Source organism: Chiloscyllium punctatum, chromosome 38, assembly GCF_047496795.1.
Source record: "Chiloscyllium punctatum isolate Juve2018m chromosome 38, sChiPun1.3, whole genome shotgun sequence".
In the NCBI taxonomy this organism is placed as follows: domain Eukaryota; kingdom Metazoa; phylum Chordata; class Chondrichthyes; order Orectolobiformes; family Hemiscylliidae; genus Chiloscyllium; species Chiloscyllium punctatum.
The window spans coordinates 22,799,409-22,823,348 of NC_092776.1; the positions used below are offsets into that span (position 1 = coordinate 22,799,409).

Consider the following 23,940-nt stretch of genomic DNA (forward strand, 5'->3'; position numbering starts at 1 on the left):
AGTTTGCACATTCTCCCTGTCCACATGGGTTTCCTCTGGGCGCTCCGGTTTTCTCCCACAGTCCAAAGCTGTGCAGGTAGGTGGAATGACCATGCAAAATTGCCCAATGTCTCTCGGGATGTGTAGGTTAGGTGAATTAGCCATGAGAAATGCAGGATTACACGAATGGGGTGCACTTTGGCGTGGACCTGTTGGGCCGAGTGACCTGTTTCCACACTGTAGGGACTCTATGATTCTACGATATGAACATAAAATATTTCCTCCTTTTCTTTACTACCATCCAGGTTCAGAAGTGAGATTTTCTCTTTAATAATAAATTGCAAGTACCGAGGTTGCAATGCTTCTCCTCGAAGGAAGTGAACAAGTGATTTTGCTTACTCAGAGTAAAAAGAGGAGGATTGTAATCCTGTACAGAAAGGCTAAAAACCACAACGGGTCTGGCAGGTTTAGCTTCCACAGCTTCTCCTTTCTTTACCAAACAGGAAAGCCGTTGCCCGTTTTGCTTCAAAGCAGAATATCTGAAAGCAAGAATGTAAAGCATTGTTAAATTATACATTTAACACAAAAAGAAATTACCAATCAGCTGTTAAAAATAAATAATAAAACAACTGTCATGTTCATTATAAATTACACTCACAGCTTCAGATTAATCTAATTTCTTTTGACAGAACTAACGTGCAGCCTGCACCCATACATCCAATTTCTCTGTAGTATAGTTTTGAGGCACAATCCAAGCAAGATTCTACCTTTGCATTTCCAATAATCATTAAATCAAGCTCCCTAAAGTACTTTGGAATACTTCTAAAAAGGTGACTGAACCTTTCTGTGTTGTATAATCCTATATTGAAAAGCAACATTTAAAAAAAATTTAGTCAAATTCAATACAACTAGTATTAGGCTATCCCACAACTGTATTAGATGCTTGATGAATATCAGATCATCTGCGGTACATATTTCAGGAACAATAATCTGGATACACGGTTTCAGAAGTTGTAATTTGAATAATCTTGAAAACTATTCCAAAATCCATTCTTTAAATGATAATTTTAGCTATAATAATGCCCAGACAGAAAAATTAATAAATATGGTCTAATCGCGCTTTTCAAAAAAAAGTGAGACAAAAAGCTAAGCTTTCCAAAATCATGATTGCGCACATAATGTTTCTAGGGAAAAGTAAGGCTCAAGAACATGTATTCCAAATTCCCTGGACTAAACATGACCAAACTAAGAAAAGAAAGGAGGGAGGGGTGATAGCATTGACAAATGGTCAAATTGTCCTGGAGGTAGATAGACAAAAGACCAAATCAATTTGGCTAAACAACAGAGCTCCATTACAATACTGTATTTATTCTATAGGTCACCAACACATGGAACAGAAAGGGTTGATAATGATAAGGTAAATGACACTGGATATATGGTCTTCCAAAAAGGGAGGGGGCTGGTCAGCTCAGTTAGCTGAATAACTGGCACTCTTTCTATACCTCTGCTCTCACCTAAGGCATGGTGACTCGCAGGTTAAAATTAACACCAGCTGTCTCTCTCTAACAGAAGAGTAGGCCTATGGTGGTAAAACTATGACAACTTTACCAATAACCTCCCATTTTACCTCATTCCTAACAAGGTGGGGGGAATCCATTAAAACTCAGGCCTATAATTCTAAATGATGCAGGGGTTCCAATTCATAATAAAAGGTAAAAAATGAAAGACTGTTTTTATATGTAAAACCGTACTTTAATATATCAAAGTGGCAAATAGATCTGCAGAGTCAGAAATGCAAAATATCCATAGCAGTGTCAAAAATATTAAGTATCAACTTACATTGGAGGAGTCTGCATAATGTTTCCTCTAAATTTCTTCAGAGTACTTTCCAGATCATCCTTTGTTATGTGATCTAGTTAATGGAAAAATAAAACTCTCAAACTCTTTTCTTTGTGCCAAAGAAGTGAGAAAAGGTATTATCCAAAGACTACTTCAGTTCAGAATAATCAAAATTGTATTACTTTTAAAATCTGTTTTGAATAGTACAGACTCCTGTCCAGCACAAAAACAACTTACTGCCACACACATCCCAAATATTTAGTTGGTAGTTTAATGGATTAGCATAGTGTACTTTCATCACTTGGTTGGAATCTAGCCTTCCTGATGTGGTGAGTAACCTTTTACGTTTCATTTGTTACATAGTTGAAACAAGTCTAGTGGATGAACTCTATTCCTTAATGGCACAGTACTACGAATTTCCCTTTGAAAAAGGGAGGAGTACTGGCATTAGACTGTCAAAAATTCCATTGGAGGGATTAAATCACAGTAAGTACTGGGAACTCCTTTAATTTATGAGGACGTAGACACACTTGTGGGAATGTAGTTAAGTATGAGATCATGTATTATGTTCATTCTTCTTGTTAGAGTGTATATTACATAGTAACATTTTAAAAAGGGTGCAAGAAAATAGGTCTGAGGATTCCTGTGCACAAACTGTTGAAGGTGAAAAGACACTTCTACTCTGGGCAACATAGAGACAAGTACAAAAGCCAGGAAATGATGATAAATTATACAAAGTGAGTTCAGCTCCAGCTGTGTTCCAATTCTGGGCACAACCCTGCAGGAAGACATGAAGGCATTTTGGAGAAGGTCCAGAAAAGTTTATTAGAACTGTTTGAGGGATGAAGTTTAGTTTTGTGGATGAACTAGGAAACTAAGGTTGTTCTCCCTAGAGGAGGAAAAACTATGAGGAGATTTGATAGATGTATTTAAAACTACAAATTAGTTGAAGTTAATAAAATGTTAATAAAATGTTAATGGCATAGATGTACGAGGACACAGTACAGAGATTCATCCCAAAGAAAAGAAAGATTATCCAGGGAGGGGTTCGACAGCCATAGCTGTCAGGAAATGTATCAAAGAAAAAGAGAGACCCGATAAAGTGGCCAAGACCACTGGGAAATCAGAAGATTGGGAAGACTACAAAAACTGAGGATAACAAAGAGAGAAGGAAGGGGAGGATCAAATATGAAGGTAAGCTAGCCAGTAATATTAGAAATGATAGTAAAAATTTCTTTCAATACATAAGAAATAAATGGGAGGTAGAAGTAGAAATTGGGCTGATTCAAATTGATGCTGGAAGGCTAGTGCTGGGAGATAAGGAAATAGCTGAAGTACTTTGTGTCAGTCTTCAGTGGAAGACAGGAGTAATATGCTGAAAATGTGTTGCTGGAAAAGCGCAGGTCAGGCAACATCCGAGGAACAGGAGAATCGACGTTTCGGGCATCAGCCCTTCATTCTGAAGAAGGGCTGACGCCCGAAACGTCGATTTTCCTGTTCCTTGGATGCTGCCTGACCTGCTGCGCTTATCCAGCAACACATTTTCAGCTCTGATCTCCAGCATCTGCAGTCCTCACTTTCTCCCTGACAGGAGTAATATCCCAACAAAGGAGAATCAGGGAGCAGAGTTGAGTATGGTAGCCATTACAAAAGAGAAAGTGCTAGAAAAGCTAAAAAAGGTCTAAAAATCGATAAATCGCCCAGCGCCAATGGGCTACATCCTAGAGTTCTGAGAGAGGTGGCTGAGGAAATAGCAGAGGCGTTGGGTGTGAACTTTCAGAAGTCACTGGAGTCAGGGAAAGTCCCAGATGATTGGAAAAACACTGTTGTAACCCTCTTGTTCAAGAAAGGATCAAGACACACGATGGAAAATTATCGGCTGATTAGCCTAACCTCAGTTGTAGGTAAGATTCCAGAATCCATCGTTAAGGATGAGATTTCTAAATTCTTGGAAGTGCAGGGTGGGATTAGAACAAGTCAGCATGGACTTAGTAAGGGGAGGTCGGGTCTGACAAACCTATTAGAATTCTTTGAAGAGGTAACATGTAGGTTAGACTAGGGAAACTCAATGGATGTTATCTCGACTTCCAAAAGGCCTTTGTTAAGGTGCCTCACAGGAGGCTGCTGAATAAGGTGAAGGCCCAGGGTGTTCGAGGTGAACTACTGGCATGGATTGGGGATTGGTTGACTGACAGAAGGCAGAGAGTTGAGATAAAAGGTTCTTTTTCAGAATGGAAGCTGGTGACAAGTGGGGTCCTGCAGGTTTCAGTGTTGGGGCCACAGGTGTTCACTTTAAATATTAATGATCTGGATGAAAAGACTGGGGGCATTCTGGCAAAGTTCACCGATGACAAAGTTAGGCAGACAGGCAGGTAGTACTGAGGTGGTGGGGAGGCTGCAGAAAGATTTAGACAGTTTAGTAGAGTGGTCAAGGAAATGGCTGATGAAATTCAACATGAGCAAGTGCGAGGTCTTACGCTTTGGAAAAAAGAATACAGAACATGGACTTTTTTTTAAAACCATGAGAAAATTCATAAAGCCAAAGTAGAAAGAGATCTGGGAGTGCTAGTGCAACATTCTCTAAAGGTTATTCGCAGGTTGAGTCCACGATTAAGAAAGTTAATGTAATGTTGTCATTTTTCTCAAGAGGGTTGGAATATAAAAGCAGCAACATGCTTCCGAGACTTTATAAAGCTCTAGTCAAGCCCCATTTAGGATACTGTGTCCAATTTTGGGCCTCACATCTCAGAAAGGACACACTGGCACTGGAGCGTGTCCAGCAGAGATTCACACGCATGATCCCTGAAATGGTAGGCCTAACATATGATGAATGGCCGAGGATCCTGGGATTGTATTCATTAGAGTTTAGAAGGTTGAGGAGAGATCTAATAGAAACTTACAAGATAATGCATGGCTTAGAAAGGGTGGACGCTGGGAAGTGGATTCTGTTAGGCGGGAAGACTAGGACCCGTGGGCACAGCCTTAAAAATAGAGGGGGTCAATTTAGAACAGAAGTGAGGAGACACTTCTTCACGCAGAGTGTGGTGGGCCTGTGGAATTTATTGCCATGGATCATAGTGGAGACTGGGGTGTTGGGTGCCTTTATGGCAGAGATTGATAAATTCTTGATCTCACAAGGAATTAAGGGCTCCGAGGAGAGTATGGGTAAGTGGAATTGAAACGCCCATCAGTCATGATTAAATGGCGGAGTGGACTTGATGAGCTGAATGGCCTTGCTTCCGCTCCTATGTCTTATGGTCTTATTAAAAACAAATACTGGGAGATTCTGGAAATCTGAAATAAACACACAATTGGAGGAGTTGACATTTTTAGACCAACAGAACTCTTGTTTAGAAGCGCAGATTTAAAGTCACAAGCAAAAGAACCACAAACGACAAAAAAACATTTTTAAATCTGAGAGAGTTAAGATTTTGAATGCATTGCTTAATATGGTGATTGCAGTGGCTACAGATTCAATTGTAGCCTTCAAAATGGAACTAAATAAATACTTCAACGAGAGAGCATAAGAGAATAGATGTCTGGAACTGTTCTTCAAAAGAGGCAGCATTAAAATGATAGGCTTCCATCTGTGCTGCATTATTCTATGATTATGATTACTGGGACAGACCAATGAAATCACTCTCCTTTGGCAAAGAATACCTGCATCAACATTGCTCAACACTTCTTTTTCACTCCCTAAAGACAGAAAACAAACTGATCCATTCAACAGCTACAAAATACCTAGCCTTAAAAGGGATTTGTGAAAATTTCCACACTTTCTCAGTTGTTAAAGAAAGTAAGTTGGAATTTCTATAGAGATTCCTCTTTATTGCTATTTAGATCATTTCTTGAGGCATCTGGCAAAACTTCAGCAGGAAATTGAATAAACATCACAGAAACTTTTGCCCAGTAGGCAATGTGGAACTGAGTAACACAAAAATAGTAAGATCATAGTCTCTACAATGATCAATGCAAAATTATTTCGGCCAGGATTGTAACAGACACTTACAATTAGCATCAACATGCAACCCCACATCCACTTCCATCTTACCCAAGAGCAATCAACGAAGGTTGATCCTTCTGATATATGTAGCTGTAACTAATGAAGTCAAATGAGGGCATGGTGAGGCTTCAAATTCGAATAACATACCAGTACTCAGTTATGAAAAGCAAGGGGTTCAACACCCTTGGCACTTGCTAAGTCATACAATTTACTACTTTCAAGGGTGGGGTGTGGAGAAATTAAGGCATGGTCACAATTAGTCCATTTTGATAATTTATATATCAAAGATCAAATAAGAAAATGGTATTTAAACTAATTTATGTTTCCAATTAATGTTTTCAGATGGAAAAACACAATATTCTTTATTCTATAATGTCTATATCCACCCCAAGAAAAGAAAGCTGCAATCGCTCGAGGGGATGTTAAATCCACTGCAAAGCAGAGCTAACACAAAGAAACACACTTTCAGCAAGGGGCTGGTGTAGAAGTTCAACTAAGTGCACAGAACTGAACAGCTCCATTCCAAAAGAATCAGCATAGCACTTTTGTTTAGAATTGTCAACTCATGTTTGCTTCTCCTCTGAAGCAGATGAGGATATACTAAAGATACTTATGAAACAATCTTAAGTTTGAACTATTTTGTAACTATGACTGGAAACAAAAGAAGGGACCTCACTTCAGTCATTACTTTTAGTATAGACAAATGCAACAACCAATTTTAATCAAGTCCCACAATAAGCTGAATTATCAATAGATCTGTTTCGTAGTGTTGGTGGAGCAAACTTCCTGATATTACATGCATGAGTGGCATGAGATTGTTTATTTCACAAACAGACAGTTCTGTTGGATAGGGCAATATAGCCCCCTTGATAGACCACTGATGCACCAGCCCAGGTTATTTACTGGGCGCCAATTGAGTGCAACTTGAACCCACAACCTTCTGTCTCAGAAGTGAGCGCACTAAACTAGAGCCAGGATCCAATATTTTAAAATGAAAACCAAAAAAAAACTGTAGATACTGTAGAGTGAGAAAACAAATTGCTGGAAAAACTCAGCGGGTCAGGCAGCATCTGTTGAGAGAAATCAGAGTTAATGTTTTGGATTGAGTGACTATTCCTTCCTCAGGTCACTTCACCTGACTGAGCAGCAGTGCTCTGAAAGCTTGTGATTTCAAGTAAACCCGTTAAACTATAACATGGAGTCGTGTGACTTCTGACTTTGTCAAATATTTTAAATGCTGCTGAAAATGCAATACTTTTGGCAATGCACTATCAAGTTTCATATTGTGTAGAAAATTCATCTGGAAGAGAATTATTAAAACAAGATTGCTAAAAGCTTTCTTACCATATGATTGCACTTCTGTCACTGTCCCTAGAGCATCAAATGTGTCTGTGGCCTTTCCAAATTCCCCAACTGTTGTATATTTCTGTAAATAAATTGGATAACTAAATTTGACAAGATTGCATTGCCAGACATAACCAACAGCATAAATTCAAGGTAAATTACTATTTTTATTTCTATTAAATTGTCACATTTGTAGATATTGTCTAGACCCAAATAATTTCACCATCCACTTTCTTTTGCAGCATGTCTTTCTTTGAAACAAAAAATGACTGCTTGCTGCTTATCGTAGTCTGTGAAAACTAGTAGGGAGCCAGCGACCGCATTAGCAGAAATGGATCATGAATCTATCTGGTTGAATTTGACACTTGATTATTTATCACTCCCTCCAGCCTAAACTGCCAGCTGATTTGTTAAATAATTAAAGGGACTAATATTACGTTGAATTACAGAAATGAAACCAAATTAATTTGATTTTGTGAATTATTAAATAGCTGATTGTAGCCACTACAAAAATAACTTAAAATGGAAAAAGAATGAGCAGTTTCTGTGCTATGAATGATTATTCTGAGGATTTTAATGTTGGAGTGGAAAAACAAGCAATTTGTTAACATTTCCCCGGTAGCCTCCAAGACATTATATCCCATACCTGATTGAGGGCGAATGGACATTCATGAACTTCCAAAGTTTTCAGCAAAGCTCGTAAGACTTGATATATGGTTCAAGGTGAATTTATGTAAATTTCCTATTATGCTGGCTTCTGTCTTTAAAATATGCTGTGCCTGACATGTAAACAACTGGCAGCAAACCACCTGCAAGGCCAGATGTTAGACAGGGTTGGAGTCAAATTGTTACCCCAGCTGTCATGTAGCATATTATCACAGAATGCCAGTGACTGGCCCATGGAGGTTTAAACATATTTATCAAAAACTGCTCAATATTCTGTGTCAATAAAGCAAAACTCTAATGATAATTAAATGCAATGTCATTACGACAAATTACTGGTTTACTTACAACTTTGTTTCCCAGCTTAAAATGTTTTAAAGCACCATTCCAAGTCACAACCTCCCATAAATGAATTCAGAATTGAAATATGTCACTATAGTAGTTAGAGTTAATTTTCATCCTACAAAATTTATTTTGCAACAGCAGGAAAAAAAAAGGAGAGAATTAACTTCTACAATTGCGAAAGGCTTTTAAGATTAGATTAGATTCCCTACAGTGTGGAAACAGGCCCTTTGGCCCAACCAGTCCACACCGACCCGCTGAAGAGTAACCCATCCAGACCCATTTCCCTTTACACTTTGGCCATGCTAAATTGCCCAATCCACCTGACCTACACATCTTTGGACTGTGGATGGAAACCGGAGCACCCGGAGGAAACCCACGCAGACACAGGGAGAATATGTAAACTCCACACAGACAGTTGCCCAGGCAGGAATCAAACCTTGGATCCTGGTGATGTGAAGCAGCAATGCTAACCACTGAGTCATTGTGCCGCCCCTTGTGAAGTTAAAAAGGATATTTGATTGAATATTACAAGAATAGAAAAAAAATCAGATTCCTGATGTTGAGAAATATTTTCCATTTTCCCTTTAACTTTTCAGCTGCAAGCTCACACTCTTACTAATGAACACAAACAGGCTTATTTCCATACATTTGCATCTTGCTCGTAGCTAATCTCAATTAATTTTGCATACAACACTCATTCTCCCCTTCTTTCCTGAAACTAGAGGGCACCAAGTTCAGGCAAAAAAAAATCAAAACATAGATACCTAGTGCTGAAGCTAAACACTTGGCTCTCTGGGCCATTAACCAGTTGTACCATCTCACCATTTCCCAGCACGGTTCATGGACACCGTCCTCTTTCACTTTTCCTCCACGCAAGTGGGCATCACTGAATAAATCAGTCTCATTTCACGAGTACTTTCAGAACAATTTCCACACAACTTAAGCCCTTCAGGACTTCACTTTGGACTCAAGGACATTTGCGTCTTGCAGATTCTTTTGCCAGATTGCCTTTGCTGCACTTCTCATGCATTTACATAGAATGTCTCTTAGCTTATATTCTTAGTACAGACCTTGAGGCTGCCAAAATTCTAACCTGCATTGTTTTTTAGTACAAAGGATTGTCAGCCATGATTAAAGGTTGCCAACCTCTTTGGTGTCCATTGCTCTTCAATGCAGAGGGCAAAGCCACTATTCAGATCACTACACAGTTAAGAGGGGGTGGGTATGTTACTGCATGGCTCTGGGCCCAGTCAATGTCACACCTGCAGTACACGTGAGCAGCTTACATAAAAAACATAGTACATGTAATTCAAGCTAATGGCAATGTCTGAAAGTCAAAGGGGACCAACCCTCAAAAGGGAACCTTGATCAGTCAGGGGCTGCTGCCATACTCAATCCAGAAGATTGTCTGATCTCAATCCCCATGGATGGCCACAATCAGATAGACACTTAGTCCAACCACATCTGGAGATCAGTGTCCTTGCAGTACAGGGCTGGGCCATACTCAGTTGGTCAGGACTGTCCTTCAAAGTGAGCGAGTGTCACTCCTACAGGTTTGGCTATTAAAATGTTAAGGGGAGAGACATGCAGTCTGAGGAAAGGTGGGAATTCTCTTCCCCATATTTTAATGTAGGTTCCTTCAATCTGCACCAGTACAGTTACAACACTGATAATTACCTAAAAGTGTAGACAATGTCCTGATATATTGAATCTACAAAAAAAACAAATCCCTCAGAAAACTTTGATCAGGTAACCTCCATTCTATCAACCACCTCAGTCCTAGGAAAGTGCTAGGAAACTTTAATTATGCCATGTCATATCTATTTTGCAAGAACCGCTCACCAACATTTAAATTAAGATTCTGCTAAGTTTACTTAGTTCCAGACCTGATCACAGATTTAATCCAGATATGACCAGAAGACACAAGAATTGAATAATACAGGAGAGAGAGTAGCTAACCTAACATCAAGATAACACTTAAATCCGGCATAAAGCAGTCCAAGCAAAAATAAGATCAACTGAGTCAAAAGAAAACTCTCCATTGGCTGGAGTCATTGCTGTCAAAAGAGTGATGACTATAGTTAGAGGCCAATCATTACTGCTCCAAACCTTGCCAGAGTTCCTTAGGTGAAAAGATCCAGCATGTTTCTAGCAGTCTTTCTTTCATAAAGATTGGGAATCTGACATTTGCTAACAACTTCACAATATGCTGTGCACATTTTCTGATAGTTAGCCAACAGCTTGCAGCAGGGTGTGAATGTCAAGCTTGAGCCAATAGGTAGAAATAATTTACACCACATAAATGGTGGGCAACAGCCATTTCAAAAGCAAGACCAGTTATTTCTCCCTGAATTCAAACAGCATCACAATTAATTCACTGTCATTCAAACAAGACCAAGTGACCAGTAATAATACTACAGAAACAGGGCAAAGATAGTGTTCTGTAATGGGTGTACTACCTTAAATGTTTCAATTCAAGTCAGAGTGTGATACAAGTCCATTATTCACCTGAGGAAAAAGTGAGGACTGCAGATGCTGAAGATCAGAGCTGAAAAACGTGTTGCTGGAAAAGTGCAGCAGGTCAGGCAGCATTCAAGGAGCAGGAGAATCGATGTTTCGGGCATGAGCCCTTCTTCAGGAATCCTGAAGAAGGGCTCATGCCCGAAACATCGATTCTCCTGCTCCTTGAATGCTGCCTGACCTGCTGCGCTTTTCCAGCAACACATTTTTCAGCATTATTCACCTGAACAGGTTCTGTCATAACAAAATTCAATAAACTTTACATAATCCACGACAGAACAATTTCATTTGCTAAAAGACTCTCACTATATCATATTTATTGTGTGACTGCAGAATGGACACATCACCTAGAAGAAAAAACTTAAAAAAAAACCTTAATTTGTCATCTCCCTTTACCTGTGCATCTTCCACTAACAAGAGATACAGAAGCAACAATATTGCAGAAACATTAAGACCTCCAGGTTCCCTTCCAAATCATTCACCAGTCTTGTTTGACACTCACCACCACTTCTTTACTGGGACAGGTACAACATGTCAGAATTTTGATAACCATTGCCATTGTAGAATCACCGTCATATCATAACTGCAGTTGTACAAGAATCAACTGCTAGCCTCATGGAAAATAACTACAAGCAATAAATGAAACCTGGACAGTATCAATACATCCCATAACGTGAAAAATTCTGAAAGAATATAATACAATGTAGATTCAGGGTTTAGATTAGAGTGGTGCTGGAAAAGCACAGATCAGGCAGCATCCGAGGAGCAGGAAAAATCGACGTTTCGGGCAAAAGCCCTTCATCAGGAATAGAGGCAGGGAGCCTCTGGAGGCCACCTCTATTCCTGATGAAGGGCTTTTGTCCGAAACGTTGATTTTCCTGCTCCTCGGATGCTGCCTGACCCGCTGTGCTTTTCCAGCACTACTCTAATCTACACTCTGGTTTCCAGCATCTGCAGTCCTCACTTTTGCCACAGTGTAGCTTCACTCCATTGTAAGGTCAGAAGTAGGGATGCTCAGCACCATTCACAACTCCTCAGATACTGTATCAGTCCATGTCCAAATGCAGCCAGACCTGGATGATATCCAGAATAGCTGAAAAATAGCAAGAAATGTGTGCCGTATAAATGGGAAACAATGACTATCTCCAAGAAGAGACAATCTAACCACTGCCCTTGACACTCAACAGCATCGAGTCTGCCACTATCAACATCCATTGACCAGAAACTCAATACAGATGCTACAAGAGCAGGTCAGAGGCAAGGAATAGTGCTGTGAGAAACTCACCTCCTTACTCCTCAAAACCTGCCCACGATCTACAGGGCAAAAGTCGGAGTGTGATGTAATATTCCCTAACTGCCTGGATGAGTGCAGCACCACCACCATCACTCAAAAAGGCTGACACCATCCAGGACAAAGCAGCTTGCTAGACTGATGCCACATCTATAAACATTCAGTCTCTCCAACACTAATGCTCAGTAATGTCGTACGTTATCCATAAATGCCCTGAAAAAACTTGCCAAAGATCCTCAGACAATGCCTTCTAAACCCATAACCACTACCATCTAGAGGGAGAAAGGCAGCAGATATGGAAAACCACCAATTGCAAGTTTTGCTCCAAGCCACTTGCCATCCTGATTTAGAAACGTATCACGTCTTCTTCAGTGTCTTTGGATCAAAATCCTGAGAATTCCCTTCCTTACTGCATTGTGGGTACAGCACATGGACCTCATTGGTTCAATGCCACAGCTCTCCAACACCTTCTCCAGAGCAATTAGGGATGGGTAATAAAATGCTGGTTCATCTAATGATACCCAGATATGAGTGAGTATTAGAAATAAAAAGTGCGAGGCAGTTGATGATGAAGTTTTGGAAAATTGGAATTAGTCCAACGACTTGATGCCAAGAGCTTCACATTTGACACATGCTGAAAGAAGTTCAGTTTACCACTTCAAACAATGTAAAGAATTAAATACTGCTTTCAGGGAATTGTAGTTCCTTTTTATAAGAAAACAGGATGTGGGATAAGTATGCAACCGAAATTGACAACTCACTCCATTAAATCAGTTTTCTCCACATATGACTATTCTGTTATGGATTTGGCAGAAACTATCAAATCTCAAGGAAGGTAATGTGGTTGAAATTGAAGTGTGAATTAAACAATGTCATTTTTAATGAATGGATTGCCAGCAGATTCTGGAAAAAAAGAGTTTCCCAGCAAACTATTGTTTATTGAAAAAAGGTTTGTTTCACACTCCACAACAATTAAAAAATAATAAAGTTATTAATTTTAAAAACTATCCAAAACCAGTGTCAATAAAAAGTTTTTAAAACATTTTTGCACTTTTTGGGAGCATTAACGTAAAATATGGGTATACTTATTAAAAGGGATACGGGACAGACTGACCCAGGTGTTTTTAGGAACAGATTACTTAAGGTGGCAGAACAAATGGCGAAAGCATTTAAGGCATGCAGTGTCCTCAGTTTTATTGACAGGGGCAGAGAGAAGAAAAGAACAAGGAAGTGATGTTAAGTTTGCGTGAGATAGTGGTTAGATTTCAGCTGGAGTATTGTGTTCAGATGTTGGAAATGTGTGAATGAATTGGAAAACGTGTAGAAACAATTTAGAAGAAAAGGTTCCAGGAATGAGAAATTTCAATTGAGGATAAATTGGGACTGTTCTCCTTGGAGAGAAGGCAGCTGAGAGGAGATTTCATTGAGGTCTTGAAAATCATGACCAGGCTGAAGACAGTAGATAAGGAGAAACCTTTTCACTCATCAAGTGGTTAGGGTATGGAATGCATTACCCTGAAGTATGGTGGGGGCAGGTTCAATTGACAGCATTGGATGATTACTTGGATAGAAATAGCGTGCAAAGATATGGGGATAAAGCAGAAAATTAGCACTTCATTATGATCGTCATTTGATGAGCTGGCACAGGTATAGTGGGCTGAATGGTTTCCTACCATGCCATAACAATTCTGTAATTTTGCAACCTATTTTCTTGGACCCTCTATTTTTATTACAGTAAGCTTTTAACATATTGTGCGTTTTACAAGATGAACTGCAATACCCGATTTCTTTGGTTTCCTGTAGAATTTTTAAAAATCAACCTGTTAAGACATGTTATGGCACACGTCTGGAGCCAATGGGACTTGAATCCAGGACTTCCAGCCCAGAGCTAGGAACAGAGTCTCTTTCTCTGTTTTCTACAGGAAAAGAAAGAGTCTCTTTGTTGTAGAGGTACAGCACTCTGGGTGGGGTCTGACAAAGGTTTGGTTCAACTGAAGCATAACTACTTCTCCTTTATAAAATCTGAATTTACAAAGCACACAAGTCTATTCTGACTAGTCCCTAATCAAGAATCATTCATCCAGTCAGTCGCACAAACATCCTTGGAGTCGAAAATCAGCTGGTCACTTTAATAGATGGCCAGCTGTGAGATAATTTGTAAATCTATACCACTGTGTTTTGTAAATAGTCATCATACTTTGATTGTTTAAAACTTACTACATCCCATGAATGAATATTACTGCCCAACTCTAACTTCCCTCGGTCTTAATTTATCCAATTGTTATATAATACCACTTATGTTGAATTATTTTCTTTAACTGGTAATTTATTTTAATTTATTCACCTACACTGTGGAAATGAGAGAAAGAAAAACAGCTTTTCATCTCTATTTCAATTAAACCTAGTCAGTCAATGTTATACAAAAAGCTTAATAGCTAAACAGATAAACAGATCTGTTTAAAGACATACATACATGTAGGAACTCATGCCTCCCAGTAAAACAGTCTACAATGGACCGGTCACGCAGGGTTTATTTTATTCGACAGAACAAATAAGGTCAGATACTATCTGATCAAATCAGGTAAAATCAACAACAGTAGCTCAGAAAATATGGACTTTAATAGAACTCAAAAACACAAATTAAGTAGAAAGCTTACAGCTTAGACTTTAAGCTTCTCCCATGTAATTGGAAAATAAATTTAAATACACATAGGGGATCATAAATATGAAATAAAGTAATAAGTAAGTAAGTAATAGCATAAGAAATAAGTAATCCAGTTTTATTTTTCTTACTCAGTTTAGAAGCTTACCTGATGAAATTTCACTGAAGCCTGCATGCATGAGTAACAGATCTACAAAAGCCTTCATCTATTCATTTTTAATGGATAATTTTGGATAAACGATTAGGCTATTGCAAAAAACAAATGTGAAGGTACCTCCATGTTGTTCTGCTAAACTATCACTGCACTGCACTAGAGTTCACTTTTCAATATTAGATACTCAACCATGAATATCTCAAAATAACTTTAGCAGCTGCTGAATTTTCAGAAGGCTTAAAAACCATACAAAACTGCCACCTGGCATGTCAGATATCCAAAAGGACCAAACATTTTGAGTTGGTATATTTGCAACACTGTCATAGACTTTGCAAATCTGATCTGTTCAAGAAAGAACTGGGAGATAACAGCAGTCCCTGCAAAGATTAAAAACTTACTGGGTAAGGTAAAAAAAAATTTTGGGCTTGCCCCTATTATTCAAGGTGATTATTCCCCTTTATTGAATACTCAAAATAGGAAACCCAACATAACATATACATGAATACTTCCTATAGCTATCCTCTCCTGTAAGGTTTCATAACATCAACTTTGGCTCCAATGGCCTCACTCACTATATTCCCTAATTCATAAATTAGACATACACCAAGCATAATTCAAAGTTTCTTCACTGTCTTTGGGAAATTGGCAATTTTAAAACCTCGTAATTTAAAACATTTCCTTAAACTCCTTGATGAGAACACAGAAGAAAGATGAAGTGAAGCAAGATTTCCTCTATTAGAAAATTCAAAAATTTGGTAAACGTTACAAGCTCCATTCTTCCTGCCTACCTGACAAAAGACTGAAACCCAAGTTTGAAATTGGTCAGGACTTCACCAGACCAGAGGACAGAAATGTCACCCAAAAAGGAATCAAATGCAGAAATTAAACATTCCACTCATTTTCTGTTGAAACGTGGACACAAATTCGTTTGATGTCAAGTAATATGACCCTCCTAATGATGAGCATACTTGCCCAATTGCCCACCAATCAGTTTGTTAAGAGCTGACAGGTGAGTGTTGGCAGGTTCTTGATGAATTGTAGACCTGGACATTAGCGTCCCAGCTCAATAGAGGCTCTTGACCATTAGATTCCAGAGGCCTTTGCTTCTTAAAATCTTCTCAGAATCACTACAGAATGAAGGCAGGCCATTTTGACCATCAAGTGCACAGTGACCCTCCGAAGAGCATCCCACCCAGACCCAGACCCTACCCAATCCCTGTAAACCTCTATTTTACATGGCTTATCCACCTAGCCCACTTATCCCAATCCATCTAAACTGAACGTCTTTGGACTGAAAGAGGAAACCTACACAGAGACAGGCAGAATGTACAAACTTCACAGACGATTGCCAGAGGCTAAAATCAAACCCAGGTCTCTGGCGTTGAGGCAGCAGCGCTAGCTATTGAGCTGCTCCCAGTTGAGACCAACTCCTCAAGTATGTAGTTTGTATATTTTTCTCTCAAAGTCAGTTGGAGGCAAATTTAAAGGAATTTGCTTTCATGGATCACTCTTTGGAATCATCCACAGATTTCCACCAGTTTGGGGCCATTGGAAGCCCTCACCAAATCAGCAGAGAGATGAATCTAGCTTCTAGCCTCCAATGTCACCCATCTAGGAGGCAGGTGATTGGTAAGGTCAACGTGTTGAGGCTCTGAATTGGTTATTGATGTTGGGTCGAGAAGGTTGCCCATGGATTTTGAAACCCAAAGCTTGAATTAGAGGGATAGTGAGAAGGAAACAAGTTTCTCTCAAGGCCCAAACTCCTCCAATTATTGACCTTTCGTGCCACCTATTCCACTACCAAAAATGGAAGGAAAATTGCATCTCAAGTTATCCCCATGAGTGTAATGAGGTTGCAGATAGATAAGGAAAAAGAAAAGCCACAAAATGAATTTGTAAATTTAATAATAAAGCACACAAATGCTGCAACCAAGGAACATTGATTACAAGTACTCAATTTTTCCAGCAATATAATATCAATGGTGGTTGGTGCTCAGTAGCATGGAGGAAGTAGGGAAAGAGAAATAAATCAAGCTCTTATTTATGAGCTAATAAAGAGGTATTCTCCAAATGTGTACACAGTTCATAAGTTTTGAAGTTATGTTGTCTTCCCGCATGATACACAAAATTCATTCGATAAAAATCAAATCTTAGAAGTAATTTTGGTAATTTAATTACTTTTGCAATTTTAAACACCAATAAAGTTTTAGATTTCTCACCAAAAAAATTACAGGACTTGACTCTAAAAAAGAATAGTGCAATCATCCAGTTTCAACAGTGTACATCATGAGCACCAATGGTCAGGATGGATTTAAACTTGGGTCCCGAGGAGGAAACTAAAATGTGCTTTTGAGCCAGCCAATCTTCCTCATAGGAACAGTTCAAAATTAACTTCATTTTGTGACCAAGTCAGACTGCTTGAATATCCATCCTTTTCACTGTTCAGCAGGAATGAGGTGTCACAGATCTTGAAGTCAATATGCCTGAACGTTGTATGATTTTAATAAGAAAACATGTAACAAGAAATCACTTTTCATAGAATCACAGAATCCCTACAGTGCAGAAACAGGCCATTCGGCCCAACAAATCCACACTAACCCTTCAAAGAGTAACTCATCCAGACCCATTCCCCAACCCTATTACTTTACATTTATCCCTGACTAATGCACCTAACCTGCACATCCCTGAACACAATGGACGATTTAGCATGGCCAATTCACCTAACCTGCACATCTTTGGATTATGGGAGGAAACCAGAGCACCTGGATGAAACCCATGCACGCACAGGGAGAACGTGCAAACTCCAAACTGACAGTCATCTGATGCGGGAATCTAACCCAGGTCCCAGGCACTGAGGCAGCAGTGCTAACCACTGAGCCACCGCGCCACCCAAAAAATGTTGAGGTTCCACTGAGATTGGTACTTGGAGGTGACTTGAAGGAAGAAGTTAATGAATAAGAGTGCTTCATAGTACTTTTCTTCCTTGGCATAAATTAACAGTTGATATGACAAGGCTAAAAATGACCATAAGACCGATGTGCTTATCGATTGAATCTGTAGATGAGTGCCATGCCTCTAGGAATTCCCTGACTGTTCTCTGTTTGGCTTGTCCGATAATAGTAGCGTTGTCCCAGTCGAATTCATGTTGCTTGTCATCTGAGTGTGTGGCTACTAAGCACATTGACCTGGATCCAATATACTGGCCACTGCAGCGGACAGCTGGAACTGACAACCAGAAACAGCAGATACAAATCACTATAAATGCCGGAGGAAACTTCACAGGAGGCTCCCAAACACTGAGGATGTCACCTAGACAGGGGACAAAATGTCTGCAACACAAATTCCCAGCTCGGCGAACAGAACCACAACAACGAGCACCCGAACTACAAATCTTCTCACAAACTTTGAATAGTCTGTGACTCTATTCTTCCTACCAAAGTGCATAACCTCACATTTTCTCACATTGTATTCCATCTTCCACTACTTTGCCCACTCACTGAACATATCCCAAATTCTGCTGCAGCCTCCCTTCTTCCTCAATACTACCTGTCCTTCTACCTATATTTGTATCGTCTGCAAATTTAGCTACAATGCCCTCAGTTCCTTCATCCAGACCATTAATGTATAACATGAATAGTTATGGTCCCAACACTGACCACTACAGAACTCCTCTAGACTCCAGCTGCCGTTTCCTGAAAAATACCCCTTTATCCCCATGCTTTGTCTTCTGCCAATCAGACAGTCTTATATGCATGCCAGTACATTTCCCCTAATATCATGGACTCCTATCTTATTTAGTAGCCTCCTGTGCAACACCTTGTCAAAGGCCTCTTGGAAATCTAAATAGATCACATCCACTGGTTCTCCTTTATCTAACATGCTTGTTACCACCTCAAAAGAATTCCAACAGATTTATTAGGTATCACCTCCCTTGATGAAATTGTGCTGACTCTGCCCTACTTTATTATACTCTTCCAAGTAATTTTCAAGCTCATCCTTAATAATGAACTCTAAAATCTTAACAATTGAGGTCAGGCTAACTGGCCTGTAGTTTCCAATTCTGTGCCTCCCTGCTTCTTAAGTGGGGGTGTTACAGTCGCCATTTTCCAATCCTCTGGAACCATCCCTGACTCTGTGATTCGTGAAAGATCACTACCAATTCCTCCACAATCTCTTCAACTATCTCAATCACAACTCAGGATTCTGGCGTGTTGCCCATCTGGTCCAGGCAATTTATCTACCTTCAGACCTTTCTGCTTCCCCAGCATCTTTTCTTTATTGATGGCCACCATACTCACTTCTGCCCTTGACTCTCAAAGTTATGCCCAAAACGTCGATTTTCCTGCTGCGCTTTTCCAGCAATGTATTTTTCAGCTCTGATCTCCAGCATCTGCATTCCTCACTTTCTCAACGTTCTAGCATGCTGTCTTCCACCGTGAAATCTCTGATGCAAAGTATTGATTCAGTTTCTTCATTATCTCTTTGTGCTCTATTATGACTTGTCCAATCCCATTTTCCACCAGTCCAATGAACACTCCTCCTTCTCTCTCCCTTTTTAGATAACTATGAAACTCTTTTATATTACTAGTTATCTTCCTTTCATGTTTCATCTTCTCCCCCCCTTATTGCGTTTTCTTAGTTATCCTCTGCCAGTTTTTAAAGGCTTCCCAATCCTCTGGTTTCCCATTAATCTTCATGATATTGTAAGATTTTTTTTTGTTTTTATGTAGTCCCTGACTTCCCTGGTCAGCCACGGTTGGCTCAACCTCCCCATGTTTCTTCTTCTTGGGATGCATTTCTGCAATGCTTTCCAAATTACCCCAAGAAACTCCTGCTACTACTGCTCTACTGTCGTCTCTTCCAAATCAACTCTGACCAGCTCCTCCCTCATGTCTTTCTAGTCAACTTTACTCAATTGTAATACCATTATATCTGACTCAATCTTCTCTCACAAACTGCAGGGTGAATTCCATCATATTATCATCACCACCTTCAAGGTTCCTTCACCTCAAGCTCCTTAAATCAAGTCTGCCTCATTACATAGCACCAAATCCAGAATTGTGTACTCCCCAGCAGCTTCTACCACAAACTTCTCCAAAGACATCTTGCAGACATTCCACAAACCCTTTTGAGATCCATTACCAACTTGATTTTCCCAGCCCACTTCATACTGAAATCTCCCATGACTGCTGTAACAATGCCTTTCTTATTGAGAAAGGTGTATAAGGTATGAGCAGGTAAGAAGACAGTTAAGTTTAGGGTTGCTTAACAAAGGCTCAGCAAGCATGTCTTTGACCACGTAAGACCTTGCAGTAAAGAATGAGGTGCTGGAAGAAAGGGTAGTGGTTTCATGAGTGAAGAACATCTATTGTGTAATGCCAGATGGCTTAATCTTTACTATTGATGCTTGCTGATTGTAACGATTATCCAATCAATATAATGTTGCCTTATTTGGATGCTGCTCCCTGTCAGTGACTATATAACTCCTTAAGAATTTGCTGTTCGAGATAAGACTGAGAACTCATGTCTTTGTGTACATGGGTGATCGCTCTCTCTCCAGGGGTCAGAATAAAGATGAAGGAGGTAAAGCCATACTGTGTCTCAGTGTTTGCTTTGACTGATTCAGTACATGTTGTTATCCTATTTCTGTTTTATTTTCTTCCCCATGTCCTGACTACTGCTAGAAAGCCTATACATAATTCCCATCAGGATCTTTTTCCTTTTGCGGTTCGTCAACTCTACACACACCATGCCTTCAGATTCTAGATCACTTCTTGCTATCGATTTAATTTCATTTCTTATCAACAAGGCAACCCTGCCCCTCTGCCTGTCCTTTCAACAGGACAAGTACCTTGGATATTTAATACCTAACCCTGATCCCCTTGCAGTCATATCTCTGTGATACCCACAGCATCAAACCTGTCAATTTCAATGGTACAAGCTCATTTACTTTGTTTTGTACACTTTATGCATTTAAATACAACATCCTCAGTCCTGCACTAACTGTTCACCTTTTCATATTTGTCCCCTTATCTAATCTGCCTGAAGTTTGAGTTTCGAAAGTGTCAGGAATCTAAGTCCTATTACTATTGGTAAACATAGAACAGCAGATGTTGGAAACCAGAAACAATGGAAATTGCTGGGAAACCTCAGCAGATCTGGCAGCATCTGTGAAGAGAATGTACAGTTAATGTTTCGGATCCAGTGGGTCTGCTTTCTCTCCGTAGGTGTTGCCAGATCCAGTGATGCTTCCCAAGCTATTTCTGTTTTTGTCTTGTCTTGTCTTATTATTTGCTCCGTCCCCTCCCTCTACTTTTTCCATAATTTTCCATGCAACTGAACCCAAAACCCCATTTTAGTTTAAAACCCAATCCACAGGTCCAGTTATGTGATTCACAGGGAATCAGGTCCCAACAGGATTTAGATGGAGCCTGTCCCATCAGAACAACTCTCTTCTTTGGCATGGACTGATGTCCACGTCCAATGATTTTGCAACCATTTTTCTGACAAATCTTTGAGCCACAGGGTTTACACCTCTTTAATCTTGTTGTCCTTGTGCCAATTTCCTTGTGGCTCCAGAAGTAATCTGGAGATTTGTTTACAGTTCTGCTTTTTATTTATCCACTAGCTGCTCATATCTCTGCAGCCCAAACTCTTTCCTCTTTCTACCTATATCATTTTATTGCATTGTATTTTATTATTAAAAGAAAATCCATAGCCTTGTGTAACTACCTTTCAGGGAAGGACCACCTCATTAAAACAACATGATCTATCGGACTTCTCCAGCTGGGATCATAGCTGGGTAAAGAACTAACATTACTCACATTATAATGGATTCCAAACTTCAGGGAAACCAAGAATAGCAGTAATTAAGTTAGTGAAATGGATTAAACTCAAAAAGTGCAAGTTACAATTTTCTAAAATTAAGTTTTATCTCAAACTATCAAAACAATGCACTGACCGTTGTTACAAAGAATAAGAACTAACTCAATCCACTTGGGAAGTACTAATGATACACATATAAGCAGCAGACTGAACAAATGAATTTAGGCTTTTGGCTTAGAGTTTAGCCTGAAATTAAACATCTTCCAAGAGTAATAAAAGTAGCAGCATTTTTAAATCAGGTTTTTTCAATCGACAGAAATACCAGCCATTCACAAAATGTACCAAGGCTGAGAGTTTGTAAGCGTTATCCAATCCAGCTCTTCTTAGTAACAGAATATGATCAGCAATGCAAGAGAAGATGCAATTATTAGGCTGGCAATAAAGTTAAAACAAGAGATAAAATAACAGAAAGCGAAGTAAGGAGTTACTTCTGTAACTCCAACACAATAGATTTTCATATTAATGTAACTAGCATTGTGAAAGGAGAAAATCTGTTTACCTACCTGCAGCAGTGAGGAAAACACTGTTGGGTTATTTTCTGGGAACAAATCAAAAGACACATGCTTCAGTGTTGTCATAATATCTCAAAAGAACTTTTTGCAAACTCGCCCATTGGCTTCTCCAATTTCCAATGCAGCACATTCTATTTCAATAGTAACCTCAGAAATGAGCAATGTCACAATAACCTATTTTTAACAAGGTTGGATTTTCATGTCAAAATAATGAGGTGACAATAATATTCATTATTATTCACATATAAAAAATGGGACAGCAATATCTAGTGACCATACATAGACATAAACATGGATGTCTGGAATTTGTTAACTAGTATGCCAGCTCCACCAAAGTTTCCAAGAAATAACTTCTCCACCTGACACACCATTCAAATAACTGAATGACAAAGTATCTGAATTTGTCTCAGATATAAATCAATCATTCATGCTGAAAGGTTTGTGCAATCCACTGAAATTATTTTTTAAATTACTACCAAACAAGCGCTCTCAGACTGAAAATGAACTTTTACAATTTTAGCTTTATTCCTTTAGCATTTAATATAAAAGTTTCATTTGTAATTTTGCAAAAACAAATCTCTCAATCCAATTCATTTTCCCTCTATCTTGCCTTCTATGCATGATTTGACACTGACTAAAATATCCTTTTATGTTAGGTTAAAAGTGGGAAAGTTGGGCACCTTCCCCCAGGGGGCTCCTTTTAACATTCCAATGCACTCAATGCTTTCTTGAAAAAAAAGCACACAGTCTATATAAAAAAAAACCTATTTCCTACAACCTGCTCTAATCTCTAGATTTCTGAAACCTGCTGGAAAAGACAAAGAATTTGGCAATGTCTGAACCTATCATTCATGAACCTGCTTGTGAATAAATCAACACACTGGACCAAAAAAGTAATTCAGCTGCCACTATATCCAAAACCAGTGGAGTCCAACATGCATATACCACGAGTACACAACTCCAAAAATATGATTTCAGTATTACAATCTTGCAAATCAAGTCACTTCTGCCATTTATGATGCTATTTCAAATCATGCATACCCACCTAATTTATTATTGACTTGATTCTGAGACCAGCCACTTCCCAAATAGGTAGCGCCTTTTTTCACAGAAGATATAAAGAGGAATCTGCGCATCCTGCCAATACTTCTGCATCATTAATACCAGGCTAATAGAGCCTGATAAACCAACAGTTCAACACAAATATCAAATGATATGATGCAGTCAACATCTCATTCACAACATCCACCAGCAATTGTCAATATCTCAAATTCTAAAATAGAAAAAATTGTTTAAAAATCGGGAATTTCACCAAAAATAAACAGATGCACACATCAGCAAATTCTATAGGATAAATAGAGGATACAATTAAGGATAGATTTCAACATTATACTTTGTGAATGCAGATGTAAGCAATCATTTTAAAAATAAAATACTGCAGATTCTGAAAACCTGAAAAACAAAGGAAAATGCTGGAGAAACTCAGCAGGTCCAGCATCATGTGCAAAGAGAAACAGAGTTAATGTTTCAAGACCTATCCATACTTCTTGCAGGGGAGTCATACGGGACTCAAAATGGTTTCCCCGTCAAAGTTGCTGCCAAATGTGCAGAGTTTCTCGATATTTTGTTTTTATGGATGCAATAATTTTCTTGTTTCTTTTTCAGATTGTTTTCTTGGTAAAAATCATTCTGTATTTACAAACTTGATGCATATTTGATTTCAAACTGGAGTCAACCACTTTA

General features: G+C 39.1%; 1 protein-coding gene across 2 annotated transcripts in view; it reads right to left on the reverse strand.

The window, feature by feature from the left end:
* Positions 1-23,940, reverse strand: part of trub1 (TruB pseudouridine (psi) synthase family member 1) — an 87,829-nt gene that overhangs the window by 17,508 nt on the left and 46,381 nt on the right. For both annotated transcript variants that reach the window (XM_072557359.1, XM_072557360.1), the window contains exons 4-6: positions 7,166-7,247; positions 1,819-1,891; positions 379-518 (exon numbers count right to left, since the gene is read on the reverse strand). In XM_072557359.1, coding sequence (XP_072413460.1) covers positions 379-518; positions 1,819-1,891; positions 7,166-7,247 — 295 coding nt within the window. The remainder of the gene's footprint in view (positions 1-378; positions 519-1,818; positions 1,892-7,165; positions 7,248-23,940) is intronic.